This window comes from Phocoena phocoena, chromosome 4 (genome assembly GCF_963924675.1).
Source record: "Phocoena phocoena chromosome 4, mPhoPho1.1, whole genome shotgun sequence".
NCBI lineage: Eukaryota > Metazoa > Chordata > Mammalia > Artiodactyla > Phocoenidae > Phocoena > Phocoena phocoena.
In genome coordinates, this window is record NC_089222.1 from 96,436,859 (window position 1) to 96,458,465 (window position 21,607).

At 36.9% G+C, this 21,607-nt stretch overlaps 1 protein-coding gene across 1 annotated transcript in view; it reads right to left on the reverse strand.

The window, feature by feature from the left end:
- ZPLD1 (zona pellucida like domain containing 1) overlaps nt 1-20,724 on the reverse strand; it is a 38,476-nt gene extending 17,752 nt beyond the window's left edge. The window contains exons 1-4 of the mRNA XM_065876890.1: nt 20,619-20,724; nt 5,449-5,669; nt 1,956-2,137; nt 473-545 (exon numbers count right to left, since the gene is read on the reverse strand). Of these exons, the coding sequence (XP_065732962.1) occupies nt 473-545; nt 1,956-2,137; nt 5,449-5,669; nt 20,619-20,724 (582 nt within the window). The remainder of the gene's footprint in view (nt 1-472; nt 546-1,955; nt 2,138-5,448; nt 5,670-20,618) is intronic.
- Nucleotides 20,725-21,607: the final 883 nt, after the last annotated feature.

Sequence of the window (21,607 nt, forward strand, 5' to 3'; positions counted from 1 at the left end):
AAATTATTTCAGATGTGACAGAATTGACAACAGCCAAAACCCACATTGAAAATATTAACACATTCATCACCAAGCATTGTGCCTTCAAGTCAAGTATCATTTGGACTTTTCCTATCTTTTTATCACAAATATATTATTTCCAAAATCTTGACCCTGACTATGGCTACACACACACACATACACACATAAATAAATATATATGTATAAATGTAGATAGACACTTGGAGTAACTATGCAGAATCACATTTATAAAATAAAGTTTAAATCATATACCAACTTCTAGAAAATAATGGAGTTTTTAGTATACTTTTATCACTAAGATATATGAAAATGGTGGTAAAGATGAATAAATGTTACCAAAGTATAACAAGGTTAATGTGGCTTTTGGTAGATTTTTATATAAAAGCCATTCTCGTAAATGGCTCCTCAGAAGAGTGAAAGAGAAGATAACATCCTTCGCCCATCAACTTACGTTATAAAGGAGCAGGTTCAAAGTGCTGACAAATGTACCATTGTTCTCCCTCACAGAAATAGCAGCTGAGGACCTAAAACAGATTGAGGAAAAGGAAGGCATTGATAAGATTTTAAAAGTTTCAGTTATATCTTAATGTTAGATTTAAGGCAAAAAACTCTTGAGTAATCCTGACATACTTTTAACTAGGTCTGTAGTGTGCATACTGTTTAAATTACTGAACAGATAAATAATCAAACAGCAAGAGGGACTAAGTAAAGACAAACTGTTCTTTATGATCTTTTTAGTTAAATAAGGAACCTTTTTTACATTTTTTATTACTTACATGAAACTTTTGCAGAAAAACCTCATTCCAAAGAAAATTGAATCTGATGCAAATACATTTTCATCAATTCCACTTCAATAGAAGTTTCATGAGATCAGGGACTTTGTTTTACTTTGTTTACTGCTGGAACATTGCATGGCACGTAGCACGTGTATAATATTTATTGAATAAATGAATATATTTCCATGTGCATTGAAGTTCAGGAATGTATTCAGTGGGAAAGTTGAGGGGAGCAGAGTGAAAGACTATGGCCTCCTTCCCTCTGCACCTGTATCCTTTTGACTCAAGGCCTTTCTTTTCTTGTTTTCCACATCAAAATCTTGCTTTTGACCAAGTTGTTTGTCATCATTGTGCCATTACATCATCTATGAATATTTTTTACCTGAAGCAAAATGTGTCCTCCACATTCCCTGTGACTGAGATTAAACAATAACTACTTTTGTGATAGAAAACCCTAGAACTGGAGAGGGAAAGTTCTTATTCAATCACCCCATCTTGTCAAAAATATTTCACAAATCCATATGGTTATATTGTAACGTGGATGTATAACTGTCTTGGAGTATGTGCTTTGGGAGTAATGAATGAATACATGACTCTAAACAAAAGGCAATGACCGCAGTCCATGTCTGAAGCTCTTTGGCTCTGGGTGACACCACCTTTCCTGGGAAGCATCAGCAACTGTGCAGGTGACACCTCAGCAGGAGGCATGGAGACCTCAGATTCTGGGCAGCAGAGTCCACCAGTGAGAGATACGGCAGAGAATGAAGCTAAACAGGAGCCAAAAATGCAGTGACCGAATGTTCCACACACTGGAAACAGGACAGGCCCTTCTGGTGCATAAGCACCCAGGGTTCTTGGGTTCTTGGGCCGTTCTAAAGGGAGCTAGGAGAACCCCAGGCAGACATCTGATTAGTTTGAGCCAATTTTAATTGGGGGGAGATTAAAACTGAGCTGTTGATATGCATCATAACAATAACACTTACAGATGGATAGAGAGGTAGATAGGTAGGTAAGTAGACAGATAAGACCTTATATGGTTTCCATGAGATTGAGTTTAGCTATTCACAACAAATCCTACTATCTTTATAAGTCCCTCAAGGGTAAAAATGACTCAAACCAAAAGACAATATGAGAAAACAAGAATAAAATGCGACTTACGAAGCAAGCTGGGTATTATTAACCAGGTATTCCAATGGATAACTACAACTAAATTTGTAAAGAAGTCCAGGTAGGTAGCTGATGATTGTTGGTGGGTCTGGAGTATCAATATATCCTGAAATATTTCCTATTTGTACTGAAGTTGCATTTCCATAAGCACTGACTCCAGGAATTGTGGATACCTGTTAGAATGGTAGATCAAGCTCAGTTATTAAATAGTTACATGTAAATCTAGGCATTTCATATGCAAAATAAAGCATGTAGACAGATCATTTCTAGGGTCTGTTGCAACTATAACATGGCATGGTTTTGAGATTATACACATATAATGCTACTTATAAGTGATCATACGTCTTTTTCTTCTTCCTCTCATAAAGAGGGTGATTTTATTCTTTTTTAATTAGTTTTTATTGGAGTAGAGTTGATTTACAATGTTGTGTTAGTTTCAGGTGTACAGCAAAGTGAATCAGTTATACATATACATATATCCACTCTTTTTTAGATTCTATTCCCATGTAGGTCATTACAGAGTATTGAGTAGAGTTCCCCGTGCTATACAGTAGGTCCTTATTAGTTATCTATTTCATATATAGTAGTGTGTATATGTCAACCCCAATCTCCCAATTTATCTCCCCCGTTCTCCCCTGGTAACCATAAGTTTGTTTTCCACATCTGTGACTCTATTTTGTAAATAAGCTCATTTGTAGCATTTTTTTAGATTCCACATATAAGCGATATCATATGATATTTGTCTTTCTCTGTCTGACTCATATGTGTCTTTTAACTAAATAAAACTTCATATAACCAAAGACACTATACTCATATTTCATAAATAAGAAAGTAGAGAGACTACATGTCACTCGTTGTGCTACAGCAAGTAATTTGAAAACGCTCATGGGTAAAGTCCAAATTCCGTGGCATGGCCTAAAAGACCCCTGTTAATCTGATCTTGTTTTCCATGTTAGCTTCACATCTCCAGGCTCCCACTCTTGGTTAATAATGTCCCAGCCCCAAGGCCCTTGTTGCTCTGGCCTTTGTGCATACTCCTCCTGCCTCCACTCTCCCCTCCTCACCATGACATATCCCACTCCTCCCCTGGATCTCATCTTCCCTGGAAACTTCTCCTGATACACCCCACAGCTTCTATTCATGCAGTCACAGTGCATGAGCAGTCTGACTCAGCACACCCCCATCCATAATCAGAGCTCTTTGTGGGCAGGAGACCCTCCTGGTCTTGTTTGCCTTTGTCCCTTCAGCATAGCTCAGTGACACCAGCATCTTGGGGTCCTCGAGATAAATTCTGAACAAATGAATTAGGGTCACAAATTTTCTTAGGGTCGATCTTCTCAGGGTCTTCCTCTGTGGTACATGGAGGTTCTCATCCCCTTCCAGGACAATAGTTCTTAGCTGGGTTGCGGAGGGATCATGAACTCCTAGAATTTATATAAAAATATTGTCCATGTGTATATTTTCCTGGGACTGATTAGCTTTCATTTCTCCAATCCCACTAAAATTTAAGAACCAGCATTTCAGGAATAATCAATAATGTTCTTGACCTTCATAATACAATTGAGCTTCTCCCACCATGTCAAATACAATATGATGCTCAATTAATATTTTTAGCAGATATTATGGAGACTGGTAACATTTAATTTTCAATAATAGAATACACTTTATACATGAACCTAGGAGCACATGGGCAAAGCTGAAGCAATTATCTAGCTGACTCATGAAGAGAACCAAAATCATCATGAATGAAAACATTTTGATTCTAATCCAGATGATTTAGTAGTCTACTTAATTTTTCCCATACAGGACTATCCTTGGAGCAAACTCCAAAGGTGGTGACATCTAAGACAAAAATAAAAAACTAAGTGATTCTTCCTCTCTACACATGGCTTGCCTGACTGGCTAGCGAAACGTGCAAATTCTGTCTGCGAAAAAAAATTATATACATATATTTATATATATACACATGATATATATCTCAATTTTTATACCAGAGTAATTCAGCTCTAAAAAAAAAAATGAAGGTACACACACAAACACGTAAACACACACACACACACACACACACACACACACACAGGCTTTGTCTGGCATTTCTCCCAAATTGTTTTTCCATTAGCAGGGTAAGACTGAAGTCAAGAGTAGAAAGCTCCTTGAAGGAGAGGCCTTGGGCGACCGTGGGAGGGGAGGAGGGGCAGGGCTGCTGCTCTCCACAGGGGCCCCCTCCCTCCACACGGAACCTTGGATGTGTAATAATCAACCTGAATCCCTCTCCCTCACTCTCCCTTAGGCCCACTTCATAACCTCTCTGCACACAACCCAGAGAGATGAATAAACGTTTTCAATAAAAAGAGTCAACAATACTCAAGCTGTAGACTTGGAAATGGTCATGGGCACAATATTCTAACTGCCCTCCAGGAAAAGATAAAGGAGATTCAAAGAAATCTCTTTTTCCTGTCTCTTATCTCCCACCACGTCTTAAAAGCCCTGCCCTTAGAATAATCAAGCTTTTCCCCTTAATCCCAAACAATAATTTATCAAGAGGAAAAACTGATCTCTCCTTCTTCACTGGGCTAAGTGGTCATGCTCATTGAATCTTCTTTTTGTCTTTGCTAGGATTAACCAATAAGACTATATTTAAACAAGCAAAAGAAAAAATAGTGCTAAATGAATTTTAGTGTAACACCCCCCAAATCACAATATTTTTACTTCAATTAATTTTAATTCCCAGGAGAGTGAATGCCTCTTTCAATTCTATTTTTGGTGTTCAATGCATGCATAAATAAATGAATAGTGTAGACTAGTGGTTCTCATTCAAGGTGGAAATATTTGAAGTGGTGTTTTGATTTTCACAATGACTGGAGAGAGCGTGCTCCTGGGATTTCATGGGTAAGACTGTGTATGATAACATTTTGAAATTCAAAGGACAGTCCCACAGGATGAAGAATTTCACACTGGAAATGCTAACAGCCCTCTTTTACAAAACAGTGGTGTGGATCATTCAGTGGTAAACATGATACCTAGAAGATTCTAAGTTTCTCATTCTATATTTCATCTTTCTTCCTGAATGAGGTCACTAAGAAGCAATAGGCCAAGTGATCCATTGCCAAACTCACTGGAATATAAAAGATACTTCCATAAAACGCATGAGGAACATAGCTAATTATCATTAGATAATTAGATAATTAGATAATAACTGTAGAGACATATTCCTCAGTGTCACTCACACAAAATAATGTTGGTTAGAGTAGCACAGTTAATCTCAGGCCCCTCAACCACCAGCTACAATAAACAGAACCACTACTGGAAAATAAAATTGTATGATTGGGAGCAGAAGCCTCAAACAGGCAAAGGAAAGCTATTTGTTCAGTTTTATTGGAATTTTTTCTCGAAAGATAGATTGGGCTTCTGATTATTTCATGAAATTGGGAGTTTTTTTAGTTATGATCCCCAAACCTAGCACACAATTTCACACTAATCTTACCACTAAATTGTTTCCACAGCCCTCCAAGGTGCTGAGATTGATGATGAAAATGACCACTGCAGGAAAGGTGTTGTTATTGATGAACCCCCTGCAGTGGGAATCCCCATGCCTTCCGTTCAGTGCCAGGTCTGTTTCAGAATAACCGGAGAAAAGTACTGTGCAAAAATTAATCTTCATTGTAATGGCCTGGACCCCACAGTAGACACTGATGTCTCTTTCAGCTGAAATAAAAAATAGAAAAAAACAAACAAATCACGAAAGCACAGCATGGGGTCCAAGAATAACTTTACCATCCCCTGAGGTATTTTCATCCCCTTGGTCTGTTTAATTCATTCCTATACTTGAATACACCATAATCCAACGTGAAAGTATCAGGAAAAATAGTCTTTGATTTAGTTATTTCAGGAGAGATCTTTGAGTCTAGAGATTATAGTGCATCTCTGTTTCCTTGTGCCCGGTACACAGTGGATGCGCATTAAATGTTGATTGGGTAGTGTAAAATGATTCGAGAATTGAGTGGAAAAAATTAGGTCACTGAGGAAATTCAGAAGAGAGTAACTGAATTATTTAGATCACCTGTCTAGAGTAGTGAGCCTCAGTACAAATGATGCATTTTCTCAAGTGTAAGGAAGAAGCAGTTAAAATCCATCCTAAGCCAAATTGTTGAGCACTTTGGTGTTTTGTAACCCATCTTATCCAGGATGTATAAACAAAAGCCATCTATCCAGATTCCATTTTATTTTATTAAATTATGCTAGAGAGGAAGAGAATGAAAACTTATCTGTTGATATTACAGTCAGACATGCAGTCTACCCTAAGAAAATTTTGCGAATGACTATGCCTGAATAAAAGCAATTAACTAGGCATGAAAATGTAAATACACAATTTGCAGTTTTCCATGATTCCATGAGTTATCAGTGATGGGATCCATTCCAGGTCTATAGACGTGAGCAGGCACACACACACGAACACACACACACACACACACACACACCCCACACACAAGATTTTCATGTCTCTATTTAGTTATTTTCTGCATGTAATGAGGAAAATATATGTAGAAAATGGAGAATTTGGCTGTTGCTAGGTAATTCCCCAGTGTCAGAAGCTTTCAGTTTTATTGGTTTTGGTAACTGTTACAGATTGAATTGTTTCCCTCCCTCCAGAAAAAAAAAAAAAAGATACATTGAATCTTAACCTCCAGTACCTCAGAATGTGGTAATTAGTTTAGATGAGGTCATACTGGAGTAGGCTGGGTCTCTAATCCAATATTACTGGTGTTCTTCTAAAAGAAGTATCATGTGAAGAGACAGAGACACAGGAAGAAAAATGCCATGTGAAGACAGAGAATTGGAGTGACACATCTACAAGCCAAGGAACAGCAAAGACTGCCAGCAAACCACCAGAAGCTGGGAAGAGGCCAAGAAGGATTCTGTCCAGAGTCTCAGATGGAGTTTAGTCCTACTGATACCTTGATTTTTAACTTCCAGCCTCCGGAATTGCGAGAAAATAAATTTCTGTTGTTTGAAGTCACTCTGTTTATGCCACATGGTTACAGCAGACTTAGGAAATTAATACAGTAAGCTTACTACTTTTTACCACTCTTATTTTTTACCACTGAGATAAAGAATCTGAAACATACATCTGGTTTTCAAAGTGTGAAAACAAACAAATAAAAATGGATTAGGCTGTTCGGAGAAATCATCTTTATTGTTCAAAAAAGGAAAAACAAGCATAATAAAATATTTTTTTGGTAAATGATCTAAGTAATATGTAAATGTCATTCATGACTTTTTGGCATAAAGTTAATTTGCTTAAATATATCCGTTCTAATCTATGGGTAAAAGTGTTCAACGGCATATTTCTTTGGAGTGTTTATTCTGCATACTGGCTTTTTGTTGGTAAAGTGAGTCATATTTTGAGGATACGAATCAATCAAAATGGAAATTTCTATATTTGATTATGATTTTAAACTCAATACAAAAAAGAAAAATTTTTTTCATAGCAAAAGACAGAAAGATGGAAAATCTTTTTCATGGCCAAAAGGCAAATATTAGGCTGCTTGGTAAGTAAAACTCCAAGCAATATTCCCCTTGTAGGTGGAAAATAAAATGATAACCCACAGATGAAGCATACTGTGCCAACACAGAAAATAATAAATACCACTTAAAATTGGGAGAATATCTCTATTAGCTTTCAACAACATTAGCTGTTCAAATGCAACTATAATTTTTAAATGATGCTCTTATTAAAATAATGAGTTCATTTTAACAAGTGTTTGAATGTTTCAAACATTCAAACTTCAAATTACATCTTAAATCTGGTGATTTTTCTCCATATTTATGCTATTCCTTGGTCTATGCCATAATTATATTTTCCCTAGAATATTACATTAACCTCCTAACTGGTTCCTTTATTTCAACTCTTAATGCCCTCTGATTAGTACAGCTGTTAAAACGTGAATCCAATCATGTTACCTCTTTGCGAAGATCTTCAACAGCTATTCATTTCACTCAGGCCAAAAGTCCAAATCTTGAACCAGGTCCTCAAGACTCTGTGATCCACCACCTGCCTACCTCTGCATTCTCATCTCCTCTCTACTATCCCCCTTGCTCCCTACATCTGTTTCATTGAACTCTGTTCAGTTCTTTAAATGTATCACACTGAATCATAGAGGCCAGCATAGTGGTTACCTCTGAAGGAAAACTGTCTAGAATAGGGGAAACAAGGAAAATTTGGAGGATGATAAAATTGTTCTCTATCAATCTGGGTGGTGATAACATGAGTGTATACATACGTTAAAATTTCAAGCCACACCCTTAAAATTGCTGCATCTTATTTTATATGTTATTCCTCAATAAAATACCGTATTTTAAAAAGCCTAATATAGGTTACACATGACCTTCAATCATTTTTTTCCCCTCCGTAGGATGCTTCTCCTATTCCCAATCTTTGTCTGAGGAGCTCCTACTCATCCCTCAGGTCTCGAATTTCATTGTCTTTTTCCCAAAGACTTTCCTGATCCCAAATCTAAATTATGCTACTCTGTCTTATGTTGTTGTATTGACTTGGAATCATATATGTATTTGTATAATTGTCTTCTCAATAAATTGAAAGTCCCAGAAAGCAGGAAGCCATGATATTCATTGATGTACTCCAGTGAGTAATTAATTAATTACTCACATAAAGTATGGGGCAATAGACTGCACTAAGGATGTACAAAGTAGTGGTCCTTTTTCTTAAGTAGATCACAGTCCATAAGTGGAGGTAGATGTGGCCCACATTTACAGAAAAATTGGACAGAGAACCATGGGGTGGCATCGAAAGAGAACCTTACCCAGACCAGTTGATTAGGAACAGCTTCCTGGAGAAGATGCCATTGAACTGAGTTTTGAAGTATCGGTAGGAGTTAGCTACAAAAAGGAGTGGGAAACTTACAGCACAAAGGGGACAGCATGAATGATGACAGAAGTGTGAAATAAATATGCTCAGGCTGGTTAGGAGCTGGACAGTTCATTTGAATTTAAAAAGCAAGGAGGAAATGGTAGGCAATAAGGCCAAGTAGCAAGCACATAGGCAAGATCACAGGAAACCTTCACATACAAAATGGTCTCTGTAAGGTAGCAAAATGTCTACTTAAATGTGAAATCAAACTCTCAACTACTAGACCGTGCACTAAGAACTCTTTATGCCTGGGAAAATAGAGAATGAGTATCATTGCATTACTTGGCATACCCTAAATGTATGGAAGTTAATACATATCATTAAATATGTTACAAAAGAGGTATCACTCCCTTAACTTAAACCAACTGAAGATTTTAGCTTCCTCACCTTTGTTTGAGAATTAATTGATGCCTATGCTAGCTTAACAATGGCAGTGATTGCTTTGTCCAGACATAGTGCTCTCTTCCGTTTTCTGCTTTATAACTGGAGACTTGTAACCCCTGCCGTGGAACTGAATTTGCTACAAGCTGATTCCACTTGGAGAAATGATAACAAACTAAAGACTTTACAGTGTAAGAAAGGATCTGTTCAAATCCATCCTAACCTAGCTTTCTAAAGACTTTTCACTGTCCCTTCCAAGGAACACATTTTTCCCTGGTTGTAGATACTAAAGACATCTATTCAGCACAACTTTTCCATTTGTGAGGCTTTGAGGGAAACAAAAATGCTACTTCAAGTTGCCAAAGAGCAATTTCTGCCAAAAGTAGAGAAATTTTTTTCAGTTACTGAATAACAGTTGCTCTCAACAACTAATTTTTTTTAGCCTTTTTATTGTCCAATCCCTGGCCTGAATTGTAATATCCCTTTGAACAACACTGCAGTATTAAACAATCCAATGAATACAAGCTAATGACAAAAAATAATCAAGGAATAAACATCTTTAGATGTTTGGTTTCTAGTGTTTTCTGTCTAAAGATACTAAGTATGTCTAAAATGGTAGGCCTACATACAGAGTTTATGTGCAGTTATGCTGCCAAAAGGGTGATTTTTCCCCTGATATTTAACCAAGCTAAGTTATTCATAGAAAATTTAAAAATGCAGTATTCAATTGAATTCAGATAAAAATAAAGAGATGTTCTGCACTCCTCTTACCTACCAATCAGGCAATGAGTTTGTCTCAGATTTTCTAAAATTATGCAAATTTAAATATCCTGTCACACTAAATATCCTGTCACCATCTATTTCACCATGTACAAAAACATAGCCTGATATGGGGTTCATAGAATATGGTTACCATATAAATGGAGTAAAAAGGGAATGGATCCAATTCTGTATATGTGAATAAAAACATCACTCTACCTATTTATCTCCAAGAAAGTTCCATTCCTAGAACACCTAATATACTTTTCTCTTTAGACATAATTAATGACAATATATTCTCAGCATATGATTCACATATTTAACAAATATATCTATTTTCTTTTTCTCAACAATTCCATACTCAACTGGCTTACATCCAATTGCATCCAGATGAGGCTAATGATTCCTAGTTTTTGATACATGGAATGATTTTTTTCTCATCTCAATACTAAGTTTGAGACCTACATTTCCTTTCAGTAGTGTCAGAATATTTAACATGTTCTAATTATTACCTGGATTAATAAGGGCACAGATCAATGCAAGTATTCAAATAATTTGCACACATATATTCTGCAACACAAACACTCCAGAATTGAACTGAACTCAGCACTGCAGTGCAGTGGCTCAAAATGTTCCTTCACTATTGACCTGAAAATGTAAAAATCTGTATGAAAAGCAATTCTGGGTGTCAGTGTAGATTGTAAAAAAAGGGTGGGGTGCACAGGAGTTGAACACACAAAATCAGTGCCATCAGTTTTACACAAGCTAGAGGCTATTTGGTCCTATTTATTTTCAAGATCTAAACTACATGCCACTTCATGTTAACAAAGTATCCAAAAAAAGCATTTGTTTATATACAGTATGCTAGTCTCTGTGCTAAACTCTAAGGATAAAGACATTAACAGGACTCCTTCATTTCAAGGAACTCATGGTTGGGTAAAGGACACAGAGAAAAAAACAGACAATTGCAATGCAGTTGATAATGATATGATAGAGGTTTGAATACCACGTTATATACAACCATGCCTCGGTAGGACACAGCTGTTTGGAAGGGATTGTTGGGAAGAAATGAAACAGTTCCAACTGGCTAAATTTTATAAGAAATTGATTAGATGATGGCATGAAGAGAAGAGGATGTGAAACTTATGGTCAAGTTTCTAGCATTAGTGACTGGGTGGATTATTCCCTGAGATAAGGAATACAGGAAGGAAAAAGATGATGAGCTCAGTTTTTGAGAGGCTGAGGTACACATGGGACATTCAAGCAGAAATATACAGCAGGTAGTTGGAAATAAGAGTCTAATATTTAGAGGATAGAAAAGAGTAAGAATTATAAATTTGATAATCACCAATACTCAGTACGTCAATTATAAACAATAATAATAGATGAAATACCCATTGAGAGCACTCAGGTAATAGAAATGGGCTGAGAAAAGAAAAACAATTTCTAAGGCTTCCTTTTATAAGACTTCATTTTTCCAATGATATATAGTCATTCTCTTCCGCTCTACCCCACATCACATTAACTATGAGTCTGCAATATCACCTACATTATACCTGGAAGTGGATATTTGCTTTCCCACTAGATTATGAACTCATTGAAAGCTCTGGGTTTTCCCAGCGTGCCTAACAAACATTCAGCAAGTGTTTATTAAAATATGTTTAATTAAACTCTTTCACAAACAGCATGGATGATTTCTAACTTTTTTTTTTTTTTTTTTCCGGTACGCGGGCCTCTCACTGCCGTGGCCTCTCCCATTGCGGAGCACAGGCTTCGGACGCGCAGGCCCAGCGGCCACGGCTCACGGGCCCAGCCGCTCCGCGGGCATGTGGGATCCTCCCGGACCGGGGCACGAACCCACGTCCCTGCACCAGCAGGCGGACTCCCAACCACCGCGCCAACCACTTCCTAAAAAGTTAGGAAGCCCCTAACTTCTTAATATCAACTTTCAAGATTCACAAAGAAAATATGTGCTCAATGATATAGGTTCATCTTGACTGTTCATCCAGAACTCATATTTCCTATCTGTACTCTGCCAACTGCCTGAGATGATTCTTGTTTTCAGACTTTTACAGGAACATCAAAATTCTCTATGTCAGATATTTTCTAATTCAACACACTAAATAATATGAAATTAATAGATTTTTGCTATTTGTTTAGGTATTTAGCTTTTTTAAGTGCATTAGTCTGGCAATCAATTATCTTGCCTTATTATTAATAATAAATTTTTAAAATCATTTCCCCTTAACAGCAAGGGATTTGCTAATCCCTACTGTCATTAATAGCAAGCAAGTGTGTGACAGCCAGTTGGGGTTGGCATAAACACTCTGGTATGTAACAACATAAAGCTGGCAAGACATCATGAGTACCACGCTCCAATCAGCACTTCTTATGAATATGCATTATACAGAATCTTATTAAAATGCAGATTCTGATTCAGTAGATCTGGGATGGGGCCTGATCTTTACATTTCTCACAAGCTCCCAGGTGATGCCAATGTTGCAAGTGAAGGGGAGCAGAATATGCCACCCCAAAATATGCCTCTTGGGCATAAGGACTACCTTAAATTGATTATTTTTAAGAAATAGCAGGGATTTCCCTAGTGGCGCAGAGGTTAAGACTCTGCACTCCCAATGCAGGGGGCCCAGGTTCAATCCCTAGTCAGGGAAATAGATCCCACATGCATTCTGCAACTAAGAGTTTGCATGTCACAATTAAGCAGCCCTCGTGCCACAACTAAGACCCAGTGCAACAAAATAAATAAATAAATTTTTTTTTTTTAAAAAGAAATGGCAGACATAGGAGAATCCCTGAAAACAAATGGAAGTTACTCTTCTGAAAGAGACATTTACATTTATAAGGGAAATCTCCATTTGTAAGTGCATCTCCTTCTCTGTACCAGGAAGGAAGAGGGGAACTAAACCTCCAGAAACTCTTACAAAGGAGGCTACAGACCTAAATCTGCATAACAACCATACTCCTGTTTACTGTGATTTACCTGATGACCTCCCATAACTGGCTTCCCCACCACCACCATCTCTTTTGTCTTTAGTTTGAGATGGTATTTAAGGTAGTGGCTTGGGCCATTTCAGGGAGTTACTCCATTTTCCTGGTACAGAAAATATAGGAGTAATCCTATATTCATGGAGTGAATTACTCCATGGAGGGATTACTCCATGAATATAGGAGGTTTACATGTTATTAAACTTCTATTTGTTTTTTTCTATTAATCTGTCTTTTATTATAGGGGGCTTCAGCTAAGAACCTAGAAGGGTAGAGGGAAAATTATCTTTCCTCCCCTACACAAGTCTCTTAACCAACTGAGTTACTTAGTCATAACTATACATTTTGATTGGGCAGGAAGTAATCCTTAGGTGGGTTCTATCAGGTGGGATTAAGCACTCCCAGCAAACCGTATGATTTATAGGCTTACAACAGGGAGAGATTTGGATGAAAAAGGGACAGGAAAGAGAGAGAAACAAATTGTAAAGGGCATGGGTGTGTGACTGAGTCCCTTCCTTTTTGAGGAACTAACTGGTTTGAATTACAATGAAAGAGGGTTGTGAAAGGCTTTGCGAGACTGAACCCAAATGAGTCTACTTTAGTGCTCAGGTGGCAATGTGTGAAATAAAATTGGGAAGAGGGTCAGTCTTCTCCTTCCCCACCTCCACCCCATGCTACAAACCATAGCAGTTTAATAACCAGAGGAGCAGGACAGTTACCTCAAATGGCAACTAGGCCCTGGGCACTCCTCGAAACAACTGAAAGAGATGTGTGAGGCTGCGTGAGTCTATTGTGAGCAACTGACGGCTCTGGGCAGTTCAGATGCAGGTATTCCCATGAATATGATTGCACCTGGATCCATGGGCTGGTTTATACACACTTAAAGGTAGCATTGGTTTAAAACTGATTGTATGAACCAAAACCTATTCAGTATAATAGGAGGAGTCTTTTCTGTAAGCTGAAGACTGCGCTGCTTTGTAGTACCACAGAAATCTCACCTGGAAATAAAGGGCACTCATCCCTCAGTATCCATGGGGGATTGATTCCAGGACCACCCTTGGATACCAAAATTTAAAAGAAATCCATGGACGCTGAAATCCCTTATATAAAATGGCATATGCAGTATTTGCATATAACCTATGCACATCTTCCTATATATTTTAAATCATCTTTAGATTGCTTATAATACCTAATATGATGTAAATGTTATGTAAATAGCTGTAAATACAATGTAAATGCTATATAAATGTTTGCTGGCATGCAGCAAATTCAAGTTGTGCTTTTTGGAACTTTCTGGAATTTTTTTTCTGAATATTTTCATTGAGGTTGGTTGAATCCACAGATGTGGAACCCATGGATATGGAAGGTCAACTCTAATTTATTTCCTGGACTCCAAGAGATATTCCAAGACTATATAATCTTAGCAGATTATAAAAGTAATTTATATATCATTTTTACTTCTATCTCTATAAAATGAGAGTAGCAATATTTGGCACTACATAAACTTAAAATTGCTTAGAAAACAGATGTTATATTTGTTGTTTTAACACAATTTTTAAAGTTAATTCTCCTCAAGTTTTTATACAATACTGAGCAAGAAGTTTAAAAGGGGTATTGATATTTCATCTACCCAAAATACCAGCAGCTGATGAAGAATTTAAAGTGGATTAGGAATTCAGGTTTCCCCTCTGTATTGAACAGGTTCGTCACCACCTCAGTTTTCCCCTTCTGTTTCTCATTAGCAAATGCAAGCTGTTGTCTGCAGGGCTGAAAGAAATGCATACGCAGTCCTCCATAAACTTTGCAGGCTTCTATTCACACTTGCTAGAACTAGAAGAGTTTGGTCATCTTTTTCAAGCAGAAAAAAGCATATAGGTTTTACTTATACAAGTAGAGGAAATGAAAAATCCATGCAATAAAGAACTTTGTTATTAAAATAAAGAAGAACAATTCAGAACTCTGAATTGTTCAGTCACTGAACTTGCTAATTCCTCTTCTCTCCACTGCACTTTATCACTGAAGGTTAATCAGGATGTGATCTGCAATCGCTGTCTCGATCAGTTCTTCTGCCTCATCTGGTGTAGTAATTGCAGTCACAGCTGCAAAGCGAAAGCAGGTATCCTCTTCACAGCTTGGAGACCAAAACACTACTACTACGTAGGAAGGCAGCAGAATTGGCCTTTCTTACCTACACAGAGAGACAGAACGTATTCCCTGGGATAATTATTCCATAATCCACTCTTACTTTGTCTTTGGGCACAGAACAGTGCAATGGTTAAGCAAAGCCTAACACAAAATCAGGCAGCTCATTTTACTTGACCTGCCCATGAAGTCTATCACTGAAATAGGTGATTCTCTATTTTATTTCCTGGGGAACACTGGTACTCATTGAAATATTAATAAATATTATCAGAGAAAAAATTTCCTTAGTCAAGCTGGTCCTGAAAAAGCTAAACAAATTTTCCTACCATATGATTTTTCAAATTCTTTAATGTAGCAGTTTCCATTGTGATTCTCCATTTACACATAATTTTAAAATTTTAGTTTTATTGAGATACAATTGACATACGGCATTATATAAGTTTAAGGTGACAGCATAATGACTTGACTTACACTTATTGTGAAATGATTACCAAATAAGTTTAATTAATATCCATCATTCATACAGATACAAAAAAAAGGAAAAAAATGCTTTTTTCCTTGTCATGAGAACTTTGAGGATTTACTCTCTTAGCAACTTTTAATATATTTTAAATATAGCATACATCAGTGTTAACTATAATCATCATGTTGTACATTACATCCCCAGTATTTATTTATCTTATAGTGTGAAGTTTGTACCTTTTGACCACTTCGATCCATTCTCCCATGCCCCCACCCCTGCATCTGGTAAGCACAAATCTCTTCTCATTTTCTATGAGTTTTGCTTTTGTTTTTTAGATTCCACATATAAATGAGATCGTATAGTATTTGTCTTTCTCTGTATGACATTTCACTTAGCATAATAACATTTGCAGTCCATCCACGTTGTCACAAATGGCAGGATTTCCTTCTTTTTTATAGTTGAATAGTATTCCATTGTGTGTGTGTGTGTGTGTGTGTGTATGTGTGTATCTCACAACTTTATCCATTCATCTGTTGATAAACACTTTGGTTGTTTCCATGTCTCAGCTACTGTAAATAATGCTGCAGTGAACATAGGGTACAGATGTCTCTTTGACATAATGATTTTGTTTCCTTTAGATATATACCCAGAAATGGAATTGCTGGATCATACGGTAGTTCATTTTTATTTTTTGAGAAATCTTTAAACTGTTTTCCATAATTGCTGCACCAATTTACATTTCTACCAGCAGTGCACAAGGGTTCCCTCTTCCCACATTCTCACCAGCATTTATCTGTTGTCTTTTTGATGATAACTATTCTGACAGGTGTAAGGTGATATCTCATTGTGGTTTTAATTTGTATTTCCTTGAGGATTAGTGAGCACCTTTTCATGTGCCTACTGTCCATCTGTATGTCTTCTTTGGAAAAATGTCTATTCATTTGTTTGCCCATTTGTAATTGGATTATTTGGTTTTTGGTATAAATCATTTTTTAAACTTAGTATTCAAGATTCACTTTAAGGCATCATGGTTTGATGGAAAGAGCTCTAGTGTTATATCTCTGACAATTGCTAGCTTTGCAGTATTAGAAAAATTCTAATCCTCAATCTCCATATCATAAAGTAAAAATTAAAAAGTTTTGTAGGTTTATTGTAAGAAACAAAAGAGAGAATTACATAATGTGCCTTGACTGGTTAGTTCACCATAAAACAATGTCAGGCCACAAAGTTTCTGGTGTCATTAACCTAATCTCTCCTTGATTGTGCCTTTATCATTAAAGACTTCTTTAGAGGCTTGAAAGTTTAGGCCGACCCTTACATATACCGTCTTCTAAAAGAGGGGCTGGTTCCAGAAGGTATCCATTAGTTGCAGAGGCCAAATGCATTTATCTGCATGTTTCACTTTGACCAGATAATTCTTTGGTACTCTAAAAGTCAACTATGGATTGCATTTTATTCTTGGAAGAACATAATTATAATGTCAGTTGGGCATGAGTCTATTCCCTGCTACTAGCTTCGATAGGCAAGAGTTAACTACCTTTAAAATTAAATGGTATCCCTTTAAATTTAAAATGAATTAGGCCATGGTGGTTCCCTTGGCTTAAGGATAAATGGCATGGAAATTAAAGAAAATAGTTCTAATGTCATGAAACAGCAAAGGTCAGATAGGGTGAGATGATTACTCTCATCATTATTAACATTACTTTGCATTTAGATAGCTCCTCTCCTTTGCCAGACTCATTCTCATTCTAGCCCATTGCTTAGTATCTGAGCAGCTTGTGGAGCTCCTTATGACATCAAGGGTGATCCTGATGTGGAAGAGAAGCCACAGGTCAAGAGGGGAGTGAGCAATTAACCTTCAGGCTTTATTTGCTCACTCTGGTCTTTTGCACACAACCTGCAAAAATGGGCTTACTTGAAAAGACTACCCATATAAACTTAAAGCCTCTCATGGAACTTTTGATTTATCTGAATTTTAGGTTTTTTTAATATAAATTTTAAATTGCAACAATGTGTGTGTGTGTGTATAAATTTGGAAAGTTTGGATATTTGTTGTCTAAGCCCAAAAGTACTAAAAGTGCTAACATGCGTAAGGACAAATACAAATTAAAAATAAGAGTTTTAATTCTCCCTGTTGAAAATAAAGGAAGAGACCATTTATATCAGAAAACTTGTAAGTACTTTCTCTTCTCCTTGAAATGTATATAAATCCTTTTGAAAATTAGATAGGACTTTTGTCAGCTTTATGATGCAGGGACGTCTTTCTCAAGGACTTGGGAACCATCTCTTAGAAATGTAAGCATCAAGGAAAATAGTATCCTTATCTCACAGTCTGGGGAGGGTGGGAGCCTCACTTCTGAGGGAGCCTTGCTCCAAATCACAAAAGTACCTCCTTTCATAAAGGTATGAGAATTTTATCTTCCCTCTGGAGAAAGCTACTATACTAACACAGATGGTCACCTCAATTACCAGATAAATTCAGGATGAACTATACATGACAAATGGTGCTGTCAAGTCCTCTTACTTGAGAACTAATTATTATTTATTTTGAAAACATGTATGCAATGGGTTGCCTCTGCTTGACTATGTAAAAGAGCGAGATTCCTTTCTGTCTTTGCAAACTTTTAATGAATTGCCTGTGTTGAGCATCACATTCTGGTTTAATGCTTATTCAATGATAAATGTGTTCTCATTTCTACTATCTTTGTGGAAAGAATTTTGGGGTTGGGAGAAGATTTTGTTTTTGGTTATATTTCCCCAAACATGACTGTGCTTTTAACTGGAATAATGGATTCAAGAAAGTAATAGAATACCGTCAGCTGTTCTCAATCATAATGCATATGAGACTCATCTGCAGGATTTAAAATACAAATTCCCAGCACCATATTCAGAGATTCTGACACTACATATCTGGGGGAAAGCAGTGAAGTCCACACTGAACAACTATCTCAGGTGATTTTTGATGCCGATGGTCAGTGGGCACCATTGTAAATGGAAGTTTTAACATAATTTTAAAATTTTACCATATGAAAAATACTTCCTTTTGCTGTCCTAGTCACTCCTTGGCTTATTTACAGGTTTTATTTACCTTTACAGGTATACTACATCATCAGCTAGTTCCTCTCTGCCGAGCAATCTTCTTACATTCCGGCCTTCTCTTTTATCCATAACAGGGTAAGACTTGACTACGCTTCCCAGGCCCCAGCCAGGCCTCTGGCCCCTCACTCTCTGAGGGCCTCTGCCTTCCACTTCAACCAAGAAGATGAACATAATTAGCATCTCTCTGCCTCTGTCTTTTATTTCTCTTCTCTCCTAAATCAAACAAACAGCTGCCGCTTTTCCAAGGTTAACTCCTCCACCTGTACCTTTGATCGCTTCCATATTTTCTTTCCTCATTACATCAATTATTTCTTTGTTAGTATTCCTAGTCTCTGAATACTTTCCCTTTGCTCATGTAGACTCAGGTGTCTCTAGTCCTCTAATCCAAAAATCTCCGTTCTCATTTAAACTGCTGGCTCAGTTTACTCCTCCCTTTCTTTCACCACCAGGGTTATTTAAATAGTAGTCTATTTCCACAACTTTCCTTTTCCTACCCCTCATTCATTGCTCACTCACTGCACAGGGATTCAACTCTCACACAGCTATTTTTGGTTTCAACCTCTCTCCTCGGACCCAGGTCCATATTTCCTACTTCTGAGTAGAGGCTGCCACTCTACTCTCTAAGAGCACTTCAAAGTCATTATTTTCGACCCCAAACTTCCTTTCTAAAACATGCAAATGCCCTATACTTTTGGCGTCAGTTAACAGTATCAACATCCAGTTATCTAAGTTCAAAACAGCCTCTAGCCTTCTCTTTCTCTCACTTCCCGAGTCAAATCAGTTCTCAAGTTCTGGGGAGTCCACCACAAAATACTGCATCTCTTAATAACTGTCTCCTTCTACTGCTTCCATTGTCACTGCCTTTGTGACATTTCTCTCTGCCTCTAGTCTCTTCTAACTTGATTCTGTCCTTCATACTTTCCCCAACGTCTGCTTTCTGAAACAAAATGTGACCACATCAAATCCTTAAAAAGGTATGTTTAAAAAGATGCAATGGCTCTTCATTGCTTACAAAATGAAGACAAAACACTTTTATTACACAAATAATACAAAAAGTATCCTTGCCAAAACAATTGAACCTGAATTTACTCAAACCTCTAGCTCTCATTAGTTGACAGGTTATACAGGAAAAGAGAAGCATGTTAAATGACACATAAGAGTTACAGTCAACCAGATCCAGAGTGTTGGAATTCTAAGAAACAAATAACCAAATTATTTAAAGAGATAAATGGCATTTTAGAAAAGCAAGGGACTTCTATAAATTAAGACAGACTTAAGAAACACGTCAACAAATGCACCATGTGGATTTAGAGGCAAATTGGCTGAGTATAAGATGATATTGAGTAATTATTGTTAAGTTTATTAGATATACAAGTGTAATGACTTTTTATAGTTCTTTTCACTTATATATATAATGAAACATGAATAAGGAATTTATTTTTAAATATTTCAGAGATGGAGGTAGTAAGGAGAGATAAACAAAATTTACAAATGTTGACAACTGATGAAGCTGTATGATTACTATGAGTGCTTTTTTACTAATCTCTACTTTTGCATATGTTTGAAATTTCCCATAGTAAAAAAAAACAAAAATCCTATCATTTGTGGTATTCAAAATCATTAAGAACCCTGCTTTAACTTATCTTTGTAAACTTGTCTTTGGACATTCCCCATCCTGACCTCCTTATTTTACTAAACCTGTCAAGTACTTTCATACTAGGTCTGGGCTCATGAAGCCATTCCTACATAGTCTTGTCTTTATTCTGGAGCAAGCCCGATTACCTTTCCTCAAATAAATTAGAAACGTCACATGATTTACTATTCAAACATAATCGCTCTTTCCAGATACAATTAGAGAAAATATTGGGTTCGGACTTACCAGGAAATCTACTGTGGAGGTTGGTGTCACAATTGTAGCCATTGAACTGAGCAGACCCTGGAAGCACTCTAATTGTTAGAAGCAAGAGCAACCATATCCGTTCCATTGCAAAACCTAGAAAAGAGTTACGTTTCATGTGGACATCACCAGCCTTCACTCTCACTTGCTGGGAAGACTGAGGCTGATCTCACCTCACTGTTGGATAGGCAGGCTGTCTACATCCATGCAGGCAAAGCTCATTAAAGACCTAAGGATTATCAGAAATAATTATCGACAATGAGGCAGAGATTTTGGCTACAATATTTCAAAATTATTTTTATTCTTTGACTCCAGTTTGCAAGCGTGACAAAGCTAGGCTTTTGTAGTAGAACTAAGATATAAATCATAACATTTGCGAAAGAAAGATTTTTATTATAAATAGGAAGAACTCAAACCAAGTATTTAGCAGATTAGAACAGCATAGCTAGGCAGACTGACTGATTTGGAGGCAATGCTACCCTTTAAAGTACCAATATCCATAGTCAGAGGGATTTAACATTCAAGAGTTGATTTTCAGAGAATTCTCAATTCTCTCAATGACCAAATAATGTCAAGAAAAATTTCCTCTCAACAAGGGAATTCCAGGATACTACTACTTCTCAAAATCAATGGTTTGTATATCATTTTCCTAGGAAACACAGGAATAAAGCAAAAGGGAGAACAGAAAAATACTACGTGTAGAATGACATCCTGATTTCTCCAATGGCTGCTCATTGGTGGTTGATAATTGATACAGAAGTATGAAAACCTTGAATTCTTAGGAGAGTGTAATGGAAATTGTCAATGTGTGTTGAACAAATAAATATAAATTGACTTTAATACTTAAACTCCAGTCAGTCTGGTATTTAATTTTTTTTTTTCCTTTATGGCCTTTTATTGTCCTGATAAAGCTAAAATATCTTCCAGAAGTGCCCAACTTATTCTCAGAGCATAGTTTGTGCACTGGAAAA